The 17347-nt window shown below is 47.0% G+C and overlaps 1 protein-coding gene across 1 annotated transcript in view; it reads right to left on the minus strand.

Annotated features, from left to right (window-relative positions):
* Window positions 1-251: 251 nt before the first annotated feature.
* The window catches only part of LOC137328115 (mucin-6-like), a gene marked incomplete at its 3' end in the record, with an annotated part of 43710 nt that continues 26614 nt past the window's right edge, over window positions 252-17347 (minus strand). Inside the window, exon 6 of the mRNA XM_067994295.1 lies at window positions 252-337. Within this exon, the coding sequence (XP_067850396.1) occupies window positions 252-337 (86 nt within the window). The remainder of the gene's footprint in view (window positions 338-17347) is intronic.

Below are 17347 nucleotides of genomic sequence, written 5' to 3' on the forward strand. Positions count from 1 at the left end.
AGTTCAATAAATACCTGATGATACTGATTTAAGTTCAATAAATACCTGATGATATTGATTTAAGTTCAAGAACAAATGAAAATCTTACTTCAATTCGGCCTCCTCTTTCTAGACTGTAAGGCTTAAGCTTCTCTAATCTTGGCGAATAGTTCATCCTCATTTAACAGATAATCGATGCCCTTACCCTCCATATTGAACTTTCCGAAGGTGTACACGTTGTCAGGACACAAACATGGCTGATAATGCCACCGAGTTGTGAAATTTCGAGTGGTATTTCGAGTATATTCACCCATGACAGAGTCCACCTTGTGTGAATTGAAATAGTCACAGTACACCGCTGAAATAAATTGAAAATGATTCATATTCATTATTTCAAACAGTCTCCTTTTTTATCTACAGCAAAAAAAAAACATGTAAATAACAGATTGGGTCAAGACCTTTATTCAGGACAGCTCTTTTTCAGATGCGATAAACCTGCTGTGTATTGCCACCATTATGGGCCAGAATATACTGTAGCCAGTGAGCGAACGGTGCCCGCTGTTCATTACACTGACCGGGGCCTCTTTAATTCCATGAGCTTTTGCGCGGCAAATTCCCGTCAGCGGGAGAGCGAAGCGGTGTGACGCATTCTACAGGGCAGCTGGGAACTGTGTGAACAGGGCAAGCAACTGTGTACCTCCATAACCAATCAGATTGAAGAATTGGTAATGAACAGCGCAGAGTCTGAAATAGGAAGGGGAAGTTAGATTAGTGAATACAATGTCAAATCAGGTACAGAAAGCGAAATAAAGTGAGCAGTGGCAACGGTGGCAGAGGAGGAGATCAGGAGAGCGGCCGATAAAAGAGGGGGGAGTCAGAGGAGGAGGAGAGCAGGAGAGCGGCCGATAAAAGAGGGGGGAGTCAGAGGAGGAGGAGAGCGGGAGAGCGGCCGATAAAAGAGGGGGGAGTCAGAGGAGGAGAGCAGGAGAGCGGCCGATAAAAGAGGGGGGAGTCAGAGGAGGAGGAGAGCGGGAGAGCGGCCGATAAAAGAGGGGGGAGTCAGAGGAGGAGGAGGAGGAGAGCGGCCGATAAAAGAGGGGGGAGTCAGAGGAGGAGGAGGAGGAGAGCGGCCGATAAAAGAGGGGGGAGTCAGAGGAGGAGGAGAGCAGGAGAGCGGCCTATAAAAGAGGGGGGAGTCAGAGGAGGAGAGCAGGAGAGCGGCCTATAAAAGAGGGGGGAGTCAGAGGAGGAGAGCAGGAGAGCGGCCGATAAAAGAGGGGGGAGTCAGAGGAGGAGGAGGAGGAGAGCGGCCGATAAAAGAGGGGGGAGTCAGAGGAGGAGGAGAGCGGGAGAGCGGCCGATAAAAGAGGGGGGAGTCAGAGGAGGAGGAGGAGGAGAGCGGCCGATAAAAGAGGGGGGAGTCAGAGGAGGAGGAGAGCAGGAGAGCGGCCGATAAAAGAGGGGGGAGTCAGAGGAGGAGGAGAGCGGGAGAGCGGCCGATAAAAGAGGGGGGAGTCAGAGGAGGAGAGCAGGAGAGCGGCCGATAAAAGAGGGGGGAGTCAGAGGAGGAGGAGAGCGGGAGAGCGGCCGATAAAAGAGGGGGGAGTCAGAGGAGGAGGAGAGCAGGAGAGCGGCCTATAAAAGAGGGGGGAGTCAGAGGAGGAGGAGAGCAGGAGAGCGGCCTATAAAAGAGGGGGGAGTCAGAGGAGGAGGAGAGCAGGAGAGCGGCCTATAAAAGAGGGGGGAGTCAGAGGAGGAGGAGAGCAGGAGAGCGGCCGATAAAAGAGGAGGGAGTTGGAGGAGGAGGAGAGCAGGAGAGCGGCCGATAAAAGAGGGGGGAGTCAGAGGAGGAGGAGGAGGAGAGCGGCCTATAAAAGAGGGGGGAGTCAGAGGAGGAGAGCAGGAGAGCGGCCTATAAAAGAGGGGGGAGTCAGAGGAGGAGGAGGAGGAGCGGCCTATAAAAGAGGGGGGAGTCGGAGGAGGAGGAGGAGGAGGAGGAGAGCGGCCTATAAAAGAGGGGGGAGTTGGAGGAGGAGAGCAGGAGAGCGGCCGATAAAAGAGGGGGGAGTCAGAGGAGGAGGAGAGCAGGAGAGCGGCCGATAAAAGAGGGGGGAGTCAGAGGAGGAGGAGAGCAGGAGAGCGGCCTATAAAAGAGGGGGGAGTCAGAGGAGGAGGAGGAGGAGAGCGGCCGATAAAAGAGGGGGGAGTCAGAGGAGGAGGAGGAGGAGAGCGGCCTATAAAAGAGGGGGGAGTCAGAGGAGGAGGAGGAGGAGAGCGGCCTATAAAAGAGGGGGGAGTCAGAGGAGGAGGAGGAGGAGAGCGGCCTATGAAAGAGGGGGGAGTCAGAGGAGGAGGAGGAGGAGGAGAGCGGCCGATAAAAGAGGGGGGAGTCAGAGGAGGAGGAGAGCGGCCTATAAAAGAGGGGGGAGTCGGAGGAGGAGGAGGAGGAGGAGAGCGGCCTATAAAAGAGGGGGGAGTCAGAGGAGGAGGAGGAGGAGAGCGGCCTATGAAAGAGGGGGGAGTCAGAGGAGGAGGAGGAGGAGGAGAGTGGCCTATAAAAGAGGGGGGAGTCAGAGGAGGAGAGCAGGAGAGCGGCCGATAAAAGAGGGGGGAGTCAGAGGAGGAGGAGAGCAGGAGAGCGGCCTATAAAAGAGGGGGGAGTCAGAGGAGGAGGAGGAGGAGAGCGGCCTATAAAAGAGGGGGGAGTCAGAGGAGGAGAGCAGGAGAGCGGCCTATAAAAGAGGGGGGAGTCAGAGGAGGAGGAGGAGGAGAGCGGCCTATAAAAGAGGGGGGAGTCAGAGGAGGAGGAGAGCGGGAGAGCGGCCTATAAAAGAGGGGGGAGTCAGAGGAGGAGGAGGAGGAGAGCGGCCTATGAAAGAGGGGGGAGTCAGAGGAGGAGGAGGAGGAGAGCGGCCTATGAAAGAGGGGGGAGTCAGAGGAGGAGGAGAGCAGGAGAGCGGCCTATAGAAGAGGGGGGAGTCAGAGGAGGAGGAGAGCAGGAGAGCGGCCTATAAAAGAGGGGGGAGTCAGAGGAGGAGGAGAGCAGGAGAGCGGCCTATAAAAGAGGGGGGAGTCGGAGGAGGAGGAGGAGGAGAGCGGCCTATGAAAGAGGGGGGAGTCAGAGGAGGAGGAGGAGGAGAGCGGCCTATGAAAGAGGGGGGAGTCAGAGGAGGAGGAGAGCAGGAGAGCGGCCTATAAAAGAGGGGGGATTCAGAGGAGGAGGAGGAGAGCGGCCTATGAAAGAGGGGGGAGTCAGAGGAGGAGGAGGAGGAGGAGAGTGGCCTATGAAAGAGGGGGGAGTCAGAGGAGGAGGAGAGCAGGAGAGCGGCCTATAAAAGAGGGGGGATTCAGAGGAGGAGGAGGAGGAGAGCGGCCTATGAAAGAGGGGGGAGTCAGAGGAGGAGGAGGAGGAGGAGAGTGGCCTATAAAAGAGGGGGGAGTCAGAGGAGGAGGAGAGCAGGAGAGCGGCCTATAAAAGAGGGGGGAGTCAGAGGAGGAGGAGAGCAGGAGAGCGGCCTATAGAAGAGGGGGGAGTCAGAGGAGGAGAGCAGGAGAGCGGCCTATCAAAGAGGGGGGAGTCAAAGGCCTGAGAACGGAGGAGGAGGAGAAGAAGGAGAAGGAGAAGAAGAAGAAGAAGAAGAGCAAGAGCGGGATAGCGGGAGAGCGCAAGAGCCCAAACATCAGGGAGAAAAAAACCCAAAGTGATATTAGCACAAGGAAAGGAGCTGACTGGTGAGTGTTTATTTTTGAAGTCGTTAGTTTATTTTTGTTTTATTAATCTAATAAATAAAGTATGGCAGGGCACCTCAGTCCCGTTGAATGTTAATCCTGCGCCATGTGGGATCTCCAGGACCCATCTCATGTCCTGGACAACCACAGGTGCAGGAAGTGTCATCAGCTGGAGGAGCTTGTGCTCTGGTTTTCGGACCTTGAGCAGCAGCTGGCGTCACTGCAGTGCATCTGCGAGGCTGAGAGCTACGTGGATAGCACATTTCAGGAGGTGGTCACCCCGCAGCTTAAGAGAGTGCAGGCAGAGAGGGACTGGGTGACCGCCAGACAGACAAGAAGGACCAGGCAGGTAGTGCAGGAGTACCCTGAGTGCAACTCGCTCCCCAGCCGGTATTCTGGTGGGGGAGAGGGTTCCTCTGGGGAGTGCAGCTACAGCCAAGTCCACAGCACCATGGGTGGCTCAGCTGTACAGTGGGGAGGAGAAAGGTCAGGAGAGCAACAGTGATAGGGGAACAGATGGGCGTTTCTGCGGCCGCAGACGTGATTCCAGGATGGTATGTTGCCTCCCTGGTGCCAGGATTAAGGATGTCACTGAGCGGCTGCAGAACATTCTGGAGGGGGAAGGTGAACAGCCAGAGGTCTTGGTCCATAACAGTATCAATGAAAATATGTAGAAAGAGGGATGAGTTCCTACAGGCAGATTTTAGGGAGCCAGGGAAGAAATTAAAAAGCAGGACCTCAAAGCTAGTAATTTCAGGATTACTGCCAATGCCACGTGCTAGTGAATATAGAAATAGGAGGATAGAGCAGATGAATGCATGGCTGGAGAGATGGTGCAGGAGGGAGGGCTTTAGATTCCTGGGGCATTGAGACCAGTTCTGGTGGAGGTGGGACCTGTACAGGCCAGAGGGGTTGCACCTCATGGGACCAATGTCCTCACAGAGAGGTTCGCTAGGGGAGGGTTTAAACTAATTTGGCAGGGGGATGGGCACCAGGAAAGGAGAAACAAGGTGCACAAAGGATTGGGAGAGACAGATAGCACTAGAGTAAGAAATAGTACAGTATTAGATGGGATCAGACTAAGGGAGAGTACAAGAAGATCTAAGATAGGTTTGCAGTGCATGTGTATAAACGCACGAAGAGTGGTTAACAAGGTTGGTGAGCTGCAGGTGCAAATAGCCACATGGGAATATGATGTTGTGGGGATAACAGAGACCAGGCTCAAAAAAGGGCAGGATTGGGACCTAAATATTCCTAGATACAAGGTGTTCAGGAAAGATAGGGAAGAAAAGAAAGGAGGGGGGGTGGCAGTATTGATTAAGGAGAATATTGCAGTGCTGGAGAGGGAGGATGTCCTGGAGGGGTCAAGGACAGAATCTATTTGGTTAGAGTTAAGAAACAATAGAGGTGCCATTACACTACTGGGTGTATTCTATAGGCCACCAACTAGTGGGAAGGATATAGAGGAGCAAATTTGCAGGGAAATTACAGAGAGGTGCAAGTGCCATAGAGTAGTGATAATGGGGGACTTCAACTATCCTAATATAGACTGAGATAGTAATAGTGTAAAGGGCAGAGAAGGGGAGGTATTTCTGAAGTGTGTTCAGGAGAACTTCCTTGATCATTATGTTTCCGGCCCAATGAGCAAGGAGGCATTGCTGGATCTAGTTCTGGGGAATGAGCAGGTCAAGCGGAGCAAGTGTCAGTGGGGGAACATTTAGGGAACAGTGATCATAGTATCATAAGGTTTAGATTAACTATGGAAAAGGACACGGACCACTCTAGAGTAAAAGTACTCAATTGGAGGAGGGCCAATTTCAGTGGGATGAGAATGGATGTGGCCTGGGTAAATTGGAATCAAAGATTGGCAGGCAAAACTGTAATTGAACAACGGGCGGCCTTTAAAGAGGAGATGGTTCGGGTACAGTCTAGGTACATTCCCACGAGGGGGAAAGGTAGGGCAACTAAAGCCAGAGCTCCCTGGATGACGAAAGAGATAGAGAGTAAGATGAAGCAGAAAAAAGGGGTGTATGATAGATGTCAGGCTGATAACATAAGTTAGAACCAGGCTGAATATAGAAAGGTCAAAGGAGAAGTGAAAAAGGAAATAAGAGGGGCAAAGAGAGAATATGAGAATAGACTGGTGGCTAACATAAAAGGGAATCCAAAAGTCTTCAATAGCCATATAAATAGTAAATGGATAGTAAGAGGAGGGGTGGGACCGATTAGGGACCAAAATGGAGATCTACTCATGGAGGCAGAGGGCATGGCTGAGGTATTAAATGAATATTTTGCATCTGTCTTTACCAAGGAAGAAGATGCTGTGACAGTCACAGTAACAGAAGAGGTAGTTGAGATACTGGATGGACTAAAAATTGATAAAGAGGAGGTACTAGAAAGGCTAGTTATACTTAAAGTAGATAAGTCACCCGGTCCGGATGGGATGCATCCTAGGTTGCTGAGGGAAGTAAGGGTGGAAATTGCGGAGTTACTGGCCATAATCTTCCAATCATCCTTAGATACAGGAGTGGTGTCAGAGGACTGGAGAATTGCAAATGTTACAACCTTGTTCAAAAAAAGGGTGTTCTTAAGGATAAACCCAGCAACTATAGGCCAGTCAGTTTAACCTCGGTGGTGGGGAAACTTTTAGAAACGATAATCCGGGACAGAATTAATACTCACTTGGAGAACTGGGGATTAATTAAGGAAAGCCACCATGGATTTGATAAAGGAAAATTGTGTTTAATTAACTTGATTGAGTTTTTTGATGAGGTAACAGAGAGGCTCGATAAGGGCAATGGAGTTGATGTGGTGTATATGGACTTTCAAAAGGTGTTTGATAAAGTGCCGCATAATATGCTTGTCATCAAAGTTGAAGCCCATGGAATAAAAGGGGGCAGTAGCAGCATGGATACAAAATTGGCTAAGTGACAGGAAACAGAGAGTAGTGGTGAACGGTTGTTTTTCGGACTGGAGGGAGGTGTACAGTGGTGTTCCCCAGGGGTCAGTACTAGGACCACTGCTTTTTTTGATATATATTAATGACTTAGGCTTGGGTGTACAGGGCACAATTTCAAAATTTGCAGATGACACAAAACTTGGAAGTGTTGTAAATAGTGAGGAGGATAGTGATAGACTTCAAGAGGATATAGACAGGCTGGTAGAATGGGCGGACACGTGGCAGATGAAATTTAATGCAGAAAAGTGCGAAGTGATACATTTTGGTAGAAAGAGTGAAGAGAGGCAATATAAACTAAAGGGTAAATTCTAAAAGGGGTTCAGGAACAGAGAGATCTGGGGGTATATGTGCACAAATCGTTGAAGGTGGCAGGGCAGGTTGAGGAAGCAGTTAAAAAAGCGTACGAGATCCTGGGCTTTATAAATAGTGGCGTAGGGTACAAAAGCAAGGAAGTCATGATGAACCTTGCTAAAATACTGTTTTGGCCACAACATGGACTATTGTGTCTAGTTCTGGGCACCGCACTTTAGGGAGGATGTGAAGGCCTTAAGAGAGGGTGCAGAGGAGGTTTACTAGAATGATTCCAGGGATGAAGGACTTCAGTTACGTGAATAGACTGGAGAAGCTGGGGTTGTTCTCCTTAGAGCAGAGAAGGTTGAGAGGAGATTTTATAGTGGTGTTCAAAATTATGAAAGGTCTAGACGAATAGGTAGAGAGGAACTGTTCCCATTGGTGGAAGGGTCAAGAACCAGAGAACATAGATTTAAGGTGATTGGCAAAAGAACCAAAAGCAACACGAGGTGGGTGAGTGGTTAGGATCTGGAATGAACTGCCTGAGGGGTGGTGGAGGCAGATTCAATTATGGCCTTCAAAAGGGAATTGGATAAGTATGAAGGGATATGGGCCAAAGGCAGGTATATGGAGTTAGATCACAGATCAGCCATGATCTTATCAAATGGCGGAGCAGGCACGAGGGGCTGAATGGCCTCCTCCTGTTCCTATGTTCTTATGTTGCTACTTGAAGAGAAAAAATTTGCAGGGCTACGGGGAAAGGGCAGAGGGTGGGACTAGCTGGATTGCTCTTACAGAGAGCCGGCACGGACTCAATGGGCCGAATCGCCTCCTTCTAAGCTGTAACCATTCTATGATTCTATCATTCTATGAGACGGACAGAAAGATTGGATTAAGAGAGAGAGAGAGATAAAAGAGACCCAACGAAAAAGTGAAAAAAAATTAATTTCAATTTTCAAAAAAATCTCCAACAACAATTAAAAGGTGAAGGAATGAGACTCCACACTTGTAAAAGTTAATTTTCAGTGCCAGAGAGGTTATTTGGCAGTAATTAAGACTTATCAAGCCATTAAAAAGGATACTTCGACTGAAAAGGACAAGCCCTAACTTTCTGTGGCAAGTTTAGTTTGCGTTTAACATGCAAATACAGGAACTTCACGCCATTCAATGCATTTGAATGGTGAGTCAGTCAGCGTGATGCCATTTTTGGGAAGCTAATGGCGGAGGGACGCATCTTGGACAGCAACTTCCGGATTTTCGGGTTTAACCTCGTATCTGCCCTCGCCTGAAGTTGCTGTGTGATTTGTGCATGTATAACGGTGAGCACTGTTAGCCTCACTGTTATTTTGACAGTAAATTCTGGCCCTATCTGTTTTATTTTTAGATTCCCAGCATTAGGATTTCTTTTACTTTTATATCTTTTAATCTTTTTCTCCCCACAGATGTTCAGCATATTATTCCAAGCCCTTTCATTTTAGGCAAGGTCAAAGACTAGGAAATTGAGTAAATTATGGAAGTGCTATTTTAAAGCATGCTGTGGATATATCTACAGATTTACCTTCATCTGCTTGAAAAAAGTACAGTATTAATTCAAGCACAATATGCTTTTAATCAAGAGACAGTTTTGTTAATACTGGTAATCTTTCCATGAATAAACTGGTGCACAGTAAAGTACAATATCGTCTACTCTTAGCTCAAAGCTGCTTTACTCAATTGGTCTGATAATTTGTGTTGAAATCTAGAGGAAAAAATACATCCGATTGAAAATGCATTGACAGTCCGTTGTTTAATTCATACCTCTTAATTTGAATTATTAGGCAACTCATTGAGTTTCATCGAGACTACAGCACAGAAACAGGCCAGTCGGCCCAACTGGTCTATGCCGGTGTTTATGATTCACACCAGCCTCCTCTCTCCCTACTTCATCTCACCCTATCAGCATATCCATCCATTCCTTTCTCCCTCATGTGTTTATCTCGCTTCCCCTTAAATGCATCTATGCTATTCACCTCAACTACTCCTTGTGGTAGCGAGTTCCACATTCTTACCTCTCTCTGGGTAAAGAAGGTTCTTCTGAATTCTCTATTGGATTTATTAGCGACTATTTTATATTTATGACCTCTAGCTTTGGACTCTCCCACAAGTAGAAACATTATCTCTATCCTATCAAACCCTTTCATTATCTTAAAGACCTCAATCAGGTCACCCCTCAGTCTTCTCTTTTCTGGAGAAAAGAGCCCCAGCCTGTTCAGTCTTTGCTGATAGGTATATCCTCTCAGTTCTGGTATCATCCTTGTGAATCTTTTTTGCACCTTCTCCAATGCCTCTATATCCTTTTTATAATATGGAGACCAGAACTGTGCACAATACTCCAAGTGTGGTCTAACCAAGGTTCTATACAAGTTTAACATAACTTCTCTGCTTTTCAAGTCTATCCTTCTAGAAACGAACCCCAGTGCTTGATTTGCCTTTTTTATGGCCTTATTAACCTGTGTCGCTACTTTTAGTGATTTGTGTATCTGTACCCCCAGATCCCTCTGCTCCTCTATCCCATCTAGACTCCTTATCCTTCCTACCAAAATGCACCACCTCACTCTTATCTATATTGAAATTCATTTGCCAATTCCACGCCCATTCTGCAAGTTTATTAATGTCTTCTTGCATTTTAATGCATTCTTCCTTTGTATTAACTATACCCCCCAACACGAGTTCAGATTCTCATCGTAAATGAGCCCTGACCAGTGAAATCCGTTGCTTTATTGGCATCGAGCCCATGATGAACATCAGGTAGCTCAGTGTGGTAACCCAACCTCATCTGAACGCAGTGCACATCTCGTGGAGACAGTTTGAGAACATGGGAAGGAAAAGCACAGCACCCAGGAGAACTGAGGGAAGTTGTGGGACAGAAATGTAACAACCCTCCCACCACTCTCTCCACTTAGCGGATCTTTTGCAGCCAAAAAAAGGATGCACATCTCAGCTCGTCCTGTCGTCATTTCAGCTTTGCTGAGCTGGTTCAATCAGGCTTGAGCAGCTCGCCTTCCTGAGCTATAAGGCTTCATCTTACTGCAAAAGGCAGATGAATCTGCTTCATAATTTGAAACTGACCCTGATTGACATCGTCGATTAGCTGTTTCAAAAACCGCCGCACGACCAAGTCCAGGTACACACAGGCAAGCGATGCTCCCACTGGAAGCATTGAAAACTCGGTATGTGATACAACTCCTGAAACGTTATCTCGTTTGGAGATTGAAGATATCTTCAACGCTGATGAATCTGGCATTTTTGACAAGTAGCACTCAAGCAGCAGGGTAACTTTGAAGAATGAAAAATGTTCAGGTAGGGGCCAAGCAATGAATTACCAGTTTGTGCTGGAGTGACTGGGGAAAAGGAACGCTGCTGCTGATTAGGAATTCCAATGTTTTGTGGTGTTGTCACTCTGCTTAAAACCTACAGAAACAATAAAAAGGCGTGAATAACTGGTGCTCTTTCTGAATCGTGGCTTTGTCACTTTGAAGTATGACGTCACAAGGTAGTAAAGTCTCCTTGATAGTTGACAGCTGTGGGGCTCAATGAGAACTGTCTGTGTCTAAATGTGATGGAGCATTTGTTAGTGATCCAGCCAGTATAGACTGGTGTGATTTATGCAATGAAACAGCAATACAAGAAATGTTTGGTGTGAGCAGTGATTACCATGCACCATGTTGGATGTTCTGCTGGAAATTGACAGGATCCATTCATTATCGGAGAAAGTGAAGCAGATTCCATTGTTAACTGCTTCGGTCACTGTAAATTAATCCCACCAGTGGAGGACACAGCTGCATCTGACAGTCAAGGATACCATCCCTGCACCGATTGCCAAATCTGAAGGAGTGGATCTCTTTGAGGGCATGAGTCTGCTGTTGCAATTGACAGCAGATGTGTATTTTGAATCCATTGTCTTTCCTTACTGACACTGAAATTCTTGATTGTGTGTGGAACAATGCTGCTGTTAGTGCAAGAGTGAAGGGGCCTTTTTTTTAGTCGTTCACGGGATGTGGGCATCGCTGGCGAGGACGGCATTTATTGCCCAACCCTAATTGCCCTTGAGAAGGTGGTGGTGAGCCGCCTTCTTGAACCGCTGCAGTCCGTGTGGTGAAGGTTCTCCCACAGTGCTGTTAGGAAGGGAGTTCCAGGATTTTGACCCAGCAACGATGAAGGAAAGGCGATATATTTCCAAGTTGGGATGCTGTGTGACTTGGAGGGGAACGTGCAGGTGGTGTTGTTCCCATGTGCCTGCTGCTCTTGTCCTTCTAGGTGGTAGAGGTCGCGGGTTTGGGAGGTGCTGTCGAAGAAGCCTTGGTGAGTTGCTGCAGTGCATCCTGTGGATGGTAAACACTGCAGCCACTGTGTGCTGGTGGTGAAGGGAGTGAATGTTTAGGGTGGTGGATGGGGTGCCAATCAAGCGGGCTGCATTGCCCTGGATGGTGTCGAGCTCCTTGAGTGTTGTTGGAGCTGCACTCATCCAGGCAAGTGGAGAGTATTCCATCACAGTCCTGACTTGTAGATGGTGGAAAGGCTTTGGGGAGTCAGGAGGTGAGTCATTCACCACAGAATACCCAGCCTCTGACCTGCTCTTGTAGCCACAGTATTTATATGGCTGGTCCAGTTAAGTTTCTGGTCAATGGTGACTCCCAGGATGTTGATGGTGGGGGATTCGGCGATGGTAATGCCGTTGAATGTCAAGGGGAGGTGGTTAGACTCTCTCTTGTTGGAGATGGTCATTGCCTGGCACTTGTCTGGCGCGAATGTTACTTGCCATTTATCAGCCCAAGCCTGGCTGCCTAATCGAGTAGATCCAATGAGCAGATGAACATTGAGGAACTAGCACCACCAGTGCTGCAGACATAATGGGAGGAAGTTGATGGCATGTAGTTATGTGCCGTTTGCTAATGGGACTCACAACTAAGCCAGATGTTCCAATGCAACTCTTCTCTGTGCTAAATACAACTGACAATTTTGTGGATGACTGTGCTTTTGGCAGGAAGCAAACCATAATATTTTGTGGAATGACCAAACTTTGTGTCGCACAGAACTTATACCGTGTTCAAGTTTTGATCAGGTGTGTATTCCAATAGTTGCTTTGATACTTTATGATCCTTTTTAGTGTTCCAGATGTGCTGTTTCACTAAAATTTCTTAATTCACATTACCAGATAATTGAAATATGCTGCACCTGTCACTGTCTAAGAATATACTTTAGTTGGACAATTGTTGTAAATGTGATTCTGTGCTGATTTACTTGTGACCATAACCTTAGATATACTCTATTAAAAGTCTAATTCTGTGCAGCTCGACATTCTCAGTTCATTGTGTTAATTTATCTTACCAAATTCTGTGCAATCTAACGTCCTGTCAAAATATATCAATAGAAGCAACTTTATCTATTTGTAAATGGACGATTACAAATTTGTGCTGGCATTGTTAAAAGTCAAGGCATCGAAATTATTCAGTTTAAAAACTATGCAGGTTTGATTTTAGTGAAGTTATCCCAAGAATCTGTGTACCTTAGGCTGTCAGACTAATGAAAGTAAGTGTGATAATGCAGATTAAGAATGTAACCTTTCCTGTATGGCATAAATGAGACGAGACGCATTAAAATAAATGTTGAAGCACTTGATTTAAACTCTCAAGACTGTCCACCTTGTGTCGATATTTTTATTATACGTCTGAGCAGATCTGCTGTGACATTGCTCATGGTGAGTCACAAGTTTTATAAGAACAGGAGTGTTATGCTAAATAGTATCACCAGGGAATTTCATTTATCAGGATTGGACGTCCTTGGCCTAGAAATCTGTGAACACTGGGATGGTGGCCCTGAATCTCACAGCACTGAGATGTGATTTCAGGGGCCGGGAGTATTTTAAGGGAGGGGGCCGGGAGCACAGAGAGGGTATGCCAGGAACATTAGAGAACGGGCTGCTTCTGGGATTTTAGGAGCATTGGGAGTAGGGTCTCAGGGTCTGGGAGCACTGAGGCAATTCTGGGATTAGGGAGCGCTGGGAATGCAATCAAGGTATTTGTGAGCACTGTGAAGGGACTATAGGGTCTGAGTGGGGAGGGGGTGTTTGGGGTCTTGGGGTCATGGTGCAGGACTGAGGAGAGGGTTTTGGAGCATAATGGGGGGTTGTTGGAATTTGGCAATATGGTGCGAGCAGTCGAACAGCCCCAAAGTCTTTCCTCTCGACCTCGTCCCATCGTGTCTGCAGTACACTTTTCACCTTTAGGAGCCCCCAGTACCACCTTCCCCATTTTCAGCTGCTTTCTGTTTTTATTTTTCTGCTTTAAAGCATTAAACTGCAAATTTTCTGCTTCCTAAAATTAATGGACAGAAAATGACAGACTGGGGAGGCACAGTTTCCTGATATACACTCCCAACATACACCAGGAGCAGAAAGGCAGAATGTTTTGTGCTATTAATGACTCACACAGTCTTTGATGAACATCAATTTCCATTAAAAAATATTATTTCATAAGACACTCAAAAGTTCATCGCATTATGCAGTTTCCATATTTTATATGTACAAAAACATTCCTTCAAAAGATTTTTTAACTGCATTTTCAACAGCAACCTATCGGTATCTTATCAAAAATCTTACGTTTGTTGCACTTCCCGTCGACAAAACTTTACTTCCTGTTGTCACCACTTTTGTCACACTTTTAGAATCATAGAATCATAGAAGTTTACAACATGGAAACAGGCCCTTCGGCCCAACATGTCCATGTCCCCCAGTTTATACCACTAAGCTAGTCCCAATTGCCTGCACTTGGCCCATATCCCTCTATACCCATCTTACCCATGTAACTGTCCAAATGCTTTTTAAAAGACAAAATTGTACCCGCCTCCACTACTGCCTCTGGCAGCTCGTTCCAGACACTCACCACCTTTGAGTGAAAAAATTGCCCCTCTGGACCCTTTTGTATCTCTCCCCTTTCACCTTAAATCTATGCCCCCTCGTTATAGACTCCCCTACCTTTGGGAAAAGATTTTGACCATCTACCTTATCTGTGCCCCTCATTATTTTATAGACTTCTATAAGATCACTCCTTAACCTCCTACTCTCCAGGGAAAAAAGTCTCAGCCTATCCAACCTCTCCCTATAAGTCAAACCATCAAGTCCCGGTAGCATCCTAGTAAATCTTTTCTGCACTCTTTCTAGTTTAATAATATCCTTTCTATAATAGGGTGACCAGAACTGTACACAGCTTTTCCTCACAAATCACTCAAAATGCTTTTTGAGAATTTTTCATCTGAAAACCTTCGATCTGCCATTTGTTTATCTCAGTAACTGAACTTCCTAATGTTCAAAATAAGGACTTCAATAGAATTAAAATTAGGCAGATTCTACACCAGGTGGGCGAACCACTTCGCCAGGTTACTGCCCAGACAGTGAAGTTGAAAATCACCCCTTGGATCTTTAATAAGATGTATACAGATATTAGTGCAGTATAATCACTTTAATTGTTTGTAAATATTTTGTCCGGGTTTCTCAGGTGAGTGCTGAGGATACATTGGCTGAGAAATCCAATGACCAAGGAAGGGCGGCTGTGATCGTGAAGTCAGGGGTTAGAGGTCATGGGTAGTGCTTGGGGAGAGTGGCCCTTAGCCCAACCACTACTAACAAGGAGAGGTAATCGGGTTGAGGGGGCAGGTAGGCCGCAGCCCAGATAAAAATCAAAAAGGCTAATGGAATGCTGGCCTCTATATCTGGAGGACTGGAGTACAAGGGGGCAGAAGTTATCCTACAGCTATACAAAATCCTGGTTAGACCGCACCTGGAGTACTGTGAGCAGTTCTGAGCACTGCACCTTCGGAAGGACATATTGGCCTTGGAGGGAGTGCAGCGTAGGTTTACTAGAATGATACCCGGACTTCAAGGGTTAAGTTACGAGGAGAGATTACACAAATTGGGGTTGTATTCCCTGGAATTTAGAAGATTAAGGGGTGATTTGATTGAAGTTTTCAAGATATTAAGGGGAACTGATAGGGTAGATAGAGAGAAACTATTTCTGCTGGTTGGAGAGTCTAGGACCAGAGGACATAGCCTAAAAATTAAAACCAGGAGGTTTGATTCGTTACATTTTGTTCTTTGCTTCGATCAGAATCAATCATGTGTCTGATTGGTGCCTATCTGGTATCGAGTCTCCGAAATATTGTACTTCACACAGGAATATAGGAACTGGAATAGATCATTCAGCCCCTCGGGCCTGTCTGCAAACTTTACTTTCTGTTGCTCTAAGTTTTGCCAGTTCCAACAAGCGAGCAGGGACTGTTTGTATTTTACAGTTTCTGAGCAGGAAGTTATTTAGTGTCTGTCCCATCTTTAGTTTCTGTTGCTCTAAGTGAATACAGTGGGTAGTAACCAGTTAAACACTCTCACATCTCTCTTTCCATTTCTCTCTCTCACTCAAACTCCCTCTGAGTTGGATACAGAACGGAGTACAGGAAAGTAGTGATGCAATCAGGGAGGAATGCAATACTTGGTGAGGAAGCAGAGCCTTCGAGCAAAGTGGAAGCTCGAACTGGGATGGAAAGAGACATAAGACCCAATTGAAGGTGCGATGGAAGGGGATTGGTCTCCTGTTAACTAACAACTGGGAACAGCAAAGCAGGCATTGGAGGCATTTCGAACTGAGAGTGTGAAGACACTACCGGGGCTCAGACTGAGAGGAGGTCTCCCTGGTAGCACTGAGACCAAGAACAGGGGGATCTGTGGCACTGAGACCAGGATCAACTGGAAGTGAGGCATCCGAGGCTCAAATTGAGGTAGGGGTGGCTTTTTGTAACATGTAGTGTACTCGGGCTTTTATTGTTTATGGTATGTTATGTATGTAGCTAGTTAGATTGTTTTTCCTGATAGTTAGATAGTTTAAAAGTTCATGCTTCACACTGTTTTGCTGTTCTTATACAAAATAAAATGACAGTTATTTTGAAAAGGCTTTCCTGGGTTTTAGTCCCGTTGATGGGAGGGAGGGGCAAGCCTTACGAACAGTGAGTCCTGACGTGCTCCATGAGTGGGCAGGTTTGCTGCCAATCATTAAAAAAACACCGAAATAAAAACAGAAAATGCTGGAAATACTCAGCAAGTCAGGCAGCATCTGTGGAGAAAGAAACAGAGTAAACGTTTCAGGTCGATGACCTTTCGTCAGAACTGGGAGAAGTTAAAGGTGTAACAGTTTTAAGCAAATACAGAGCCAGGGAAAGGGGGGAGGGAGGGGAGGAAAGAACAAAAGGGAAGGTGTCTGATAGGGTGGAGGGCAGGAGTGATTAAATGACAAAAGGGATGATGGTGCAAGGCAAGGAGGGTGGTAATGGGACAAGTAAAGAAACAAAAGATGGGTCCAGATGAACTGTAAATGGCAACATCAGAATCATCATCAACATTTGCTGTCCGAAAAAAATAGGAGCAGTGGTTATAATCTGAAGTTATTGAAATCAGTGTTGAGTCGAGAAGGTAGTAAAGTGCCTAATCGAAAGATGAGGTGCTGTTCCTTGAGCTTCCGTTGAGCTTCATTGGAACAGTGTAAGAGGCCGAGGACAGAGAGGTGGGAGTGGGATGGGGAATTAAAATGGCAAGTGACCGGCAGATCAGGGTCACACTTGCGGACTGAGTGGAGGTGTTCAGAAAAGCGATCACCCAACCTGCGTTTGGACTCCCCAATGTAGGGGCGACGCATCGTGAGCAGTGAATACAGTGTACTAAATTGAAAGAAGTACAAGTAAATCACTGTTTCATCTGGAAGGAGTGTTTGGGGCCCTGGACGGTGGGAAGGGAGGAGGAGAAAGGGCAGGTGTTGCATCTCCTGCTCTTGTGTGGGAAGGTGCCATGGGAAGGGGACTGGGTGTTCGGAGTGATGGAAGAGTGGATCAGGGTGTCACGGAGGGAACGGTCCCTTCGGAATGCTGAAAGGGGAGGGGGAAGGGAAGATACGCTTTGTGGTGGCATCGTGCTGGAGATGGCGGAAATAGTGGAGGATGATACGTTGAAAGTGGAGGCTGGTGGGGTGGAAGGTGAGGACAAGGGGGACCCTAGTGTGGTTCTGGGAGGGAGGCGAAGGGGTGAGGGCAGAAGTGTGGGAAATAGGACGAACGCGGTCGAGGGCCCTGTAAAACTACAGTGGAGGGGAATCCTTGGTTGAGGAAAAAGGAAGATATATCGGCAGCACTGGTGTGGAAGGTGGCATCGTTGGAACAGATTGACGGAGACGCAGAAATGGAATGGGGGAAAGTGGGGGAATGGAATAGGGTCCTCACAGGAAGCGAGATGGAAGAAGTTAATCATGGTAGTTGTGGGAGTCGGTGGGCTTATAGTCGATATTGGTTGACAGCCTAGCCCCAGAAATGGAGATG

Source organism: Heptranchias perlo, chromosome 12, assembly GCF_035084215.1.
Source record: "Heptranchias perlo isolate sHepPer1 chromosome 12, sHepPer1.hap1, whole genome shotgun sequence".
NCBI lineage: Eukaryota > Metazoa > Chordata > Chondrichthyes > Hexanchiformes > Hexanchidae > Heptranchias > Heptranchias perlo.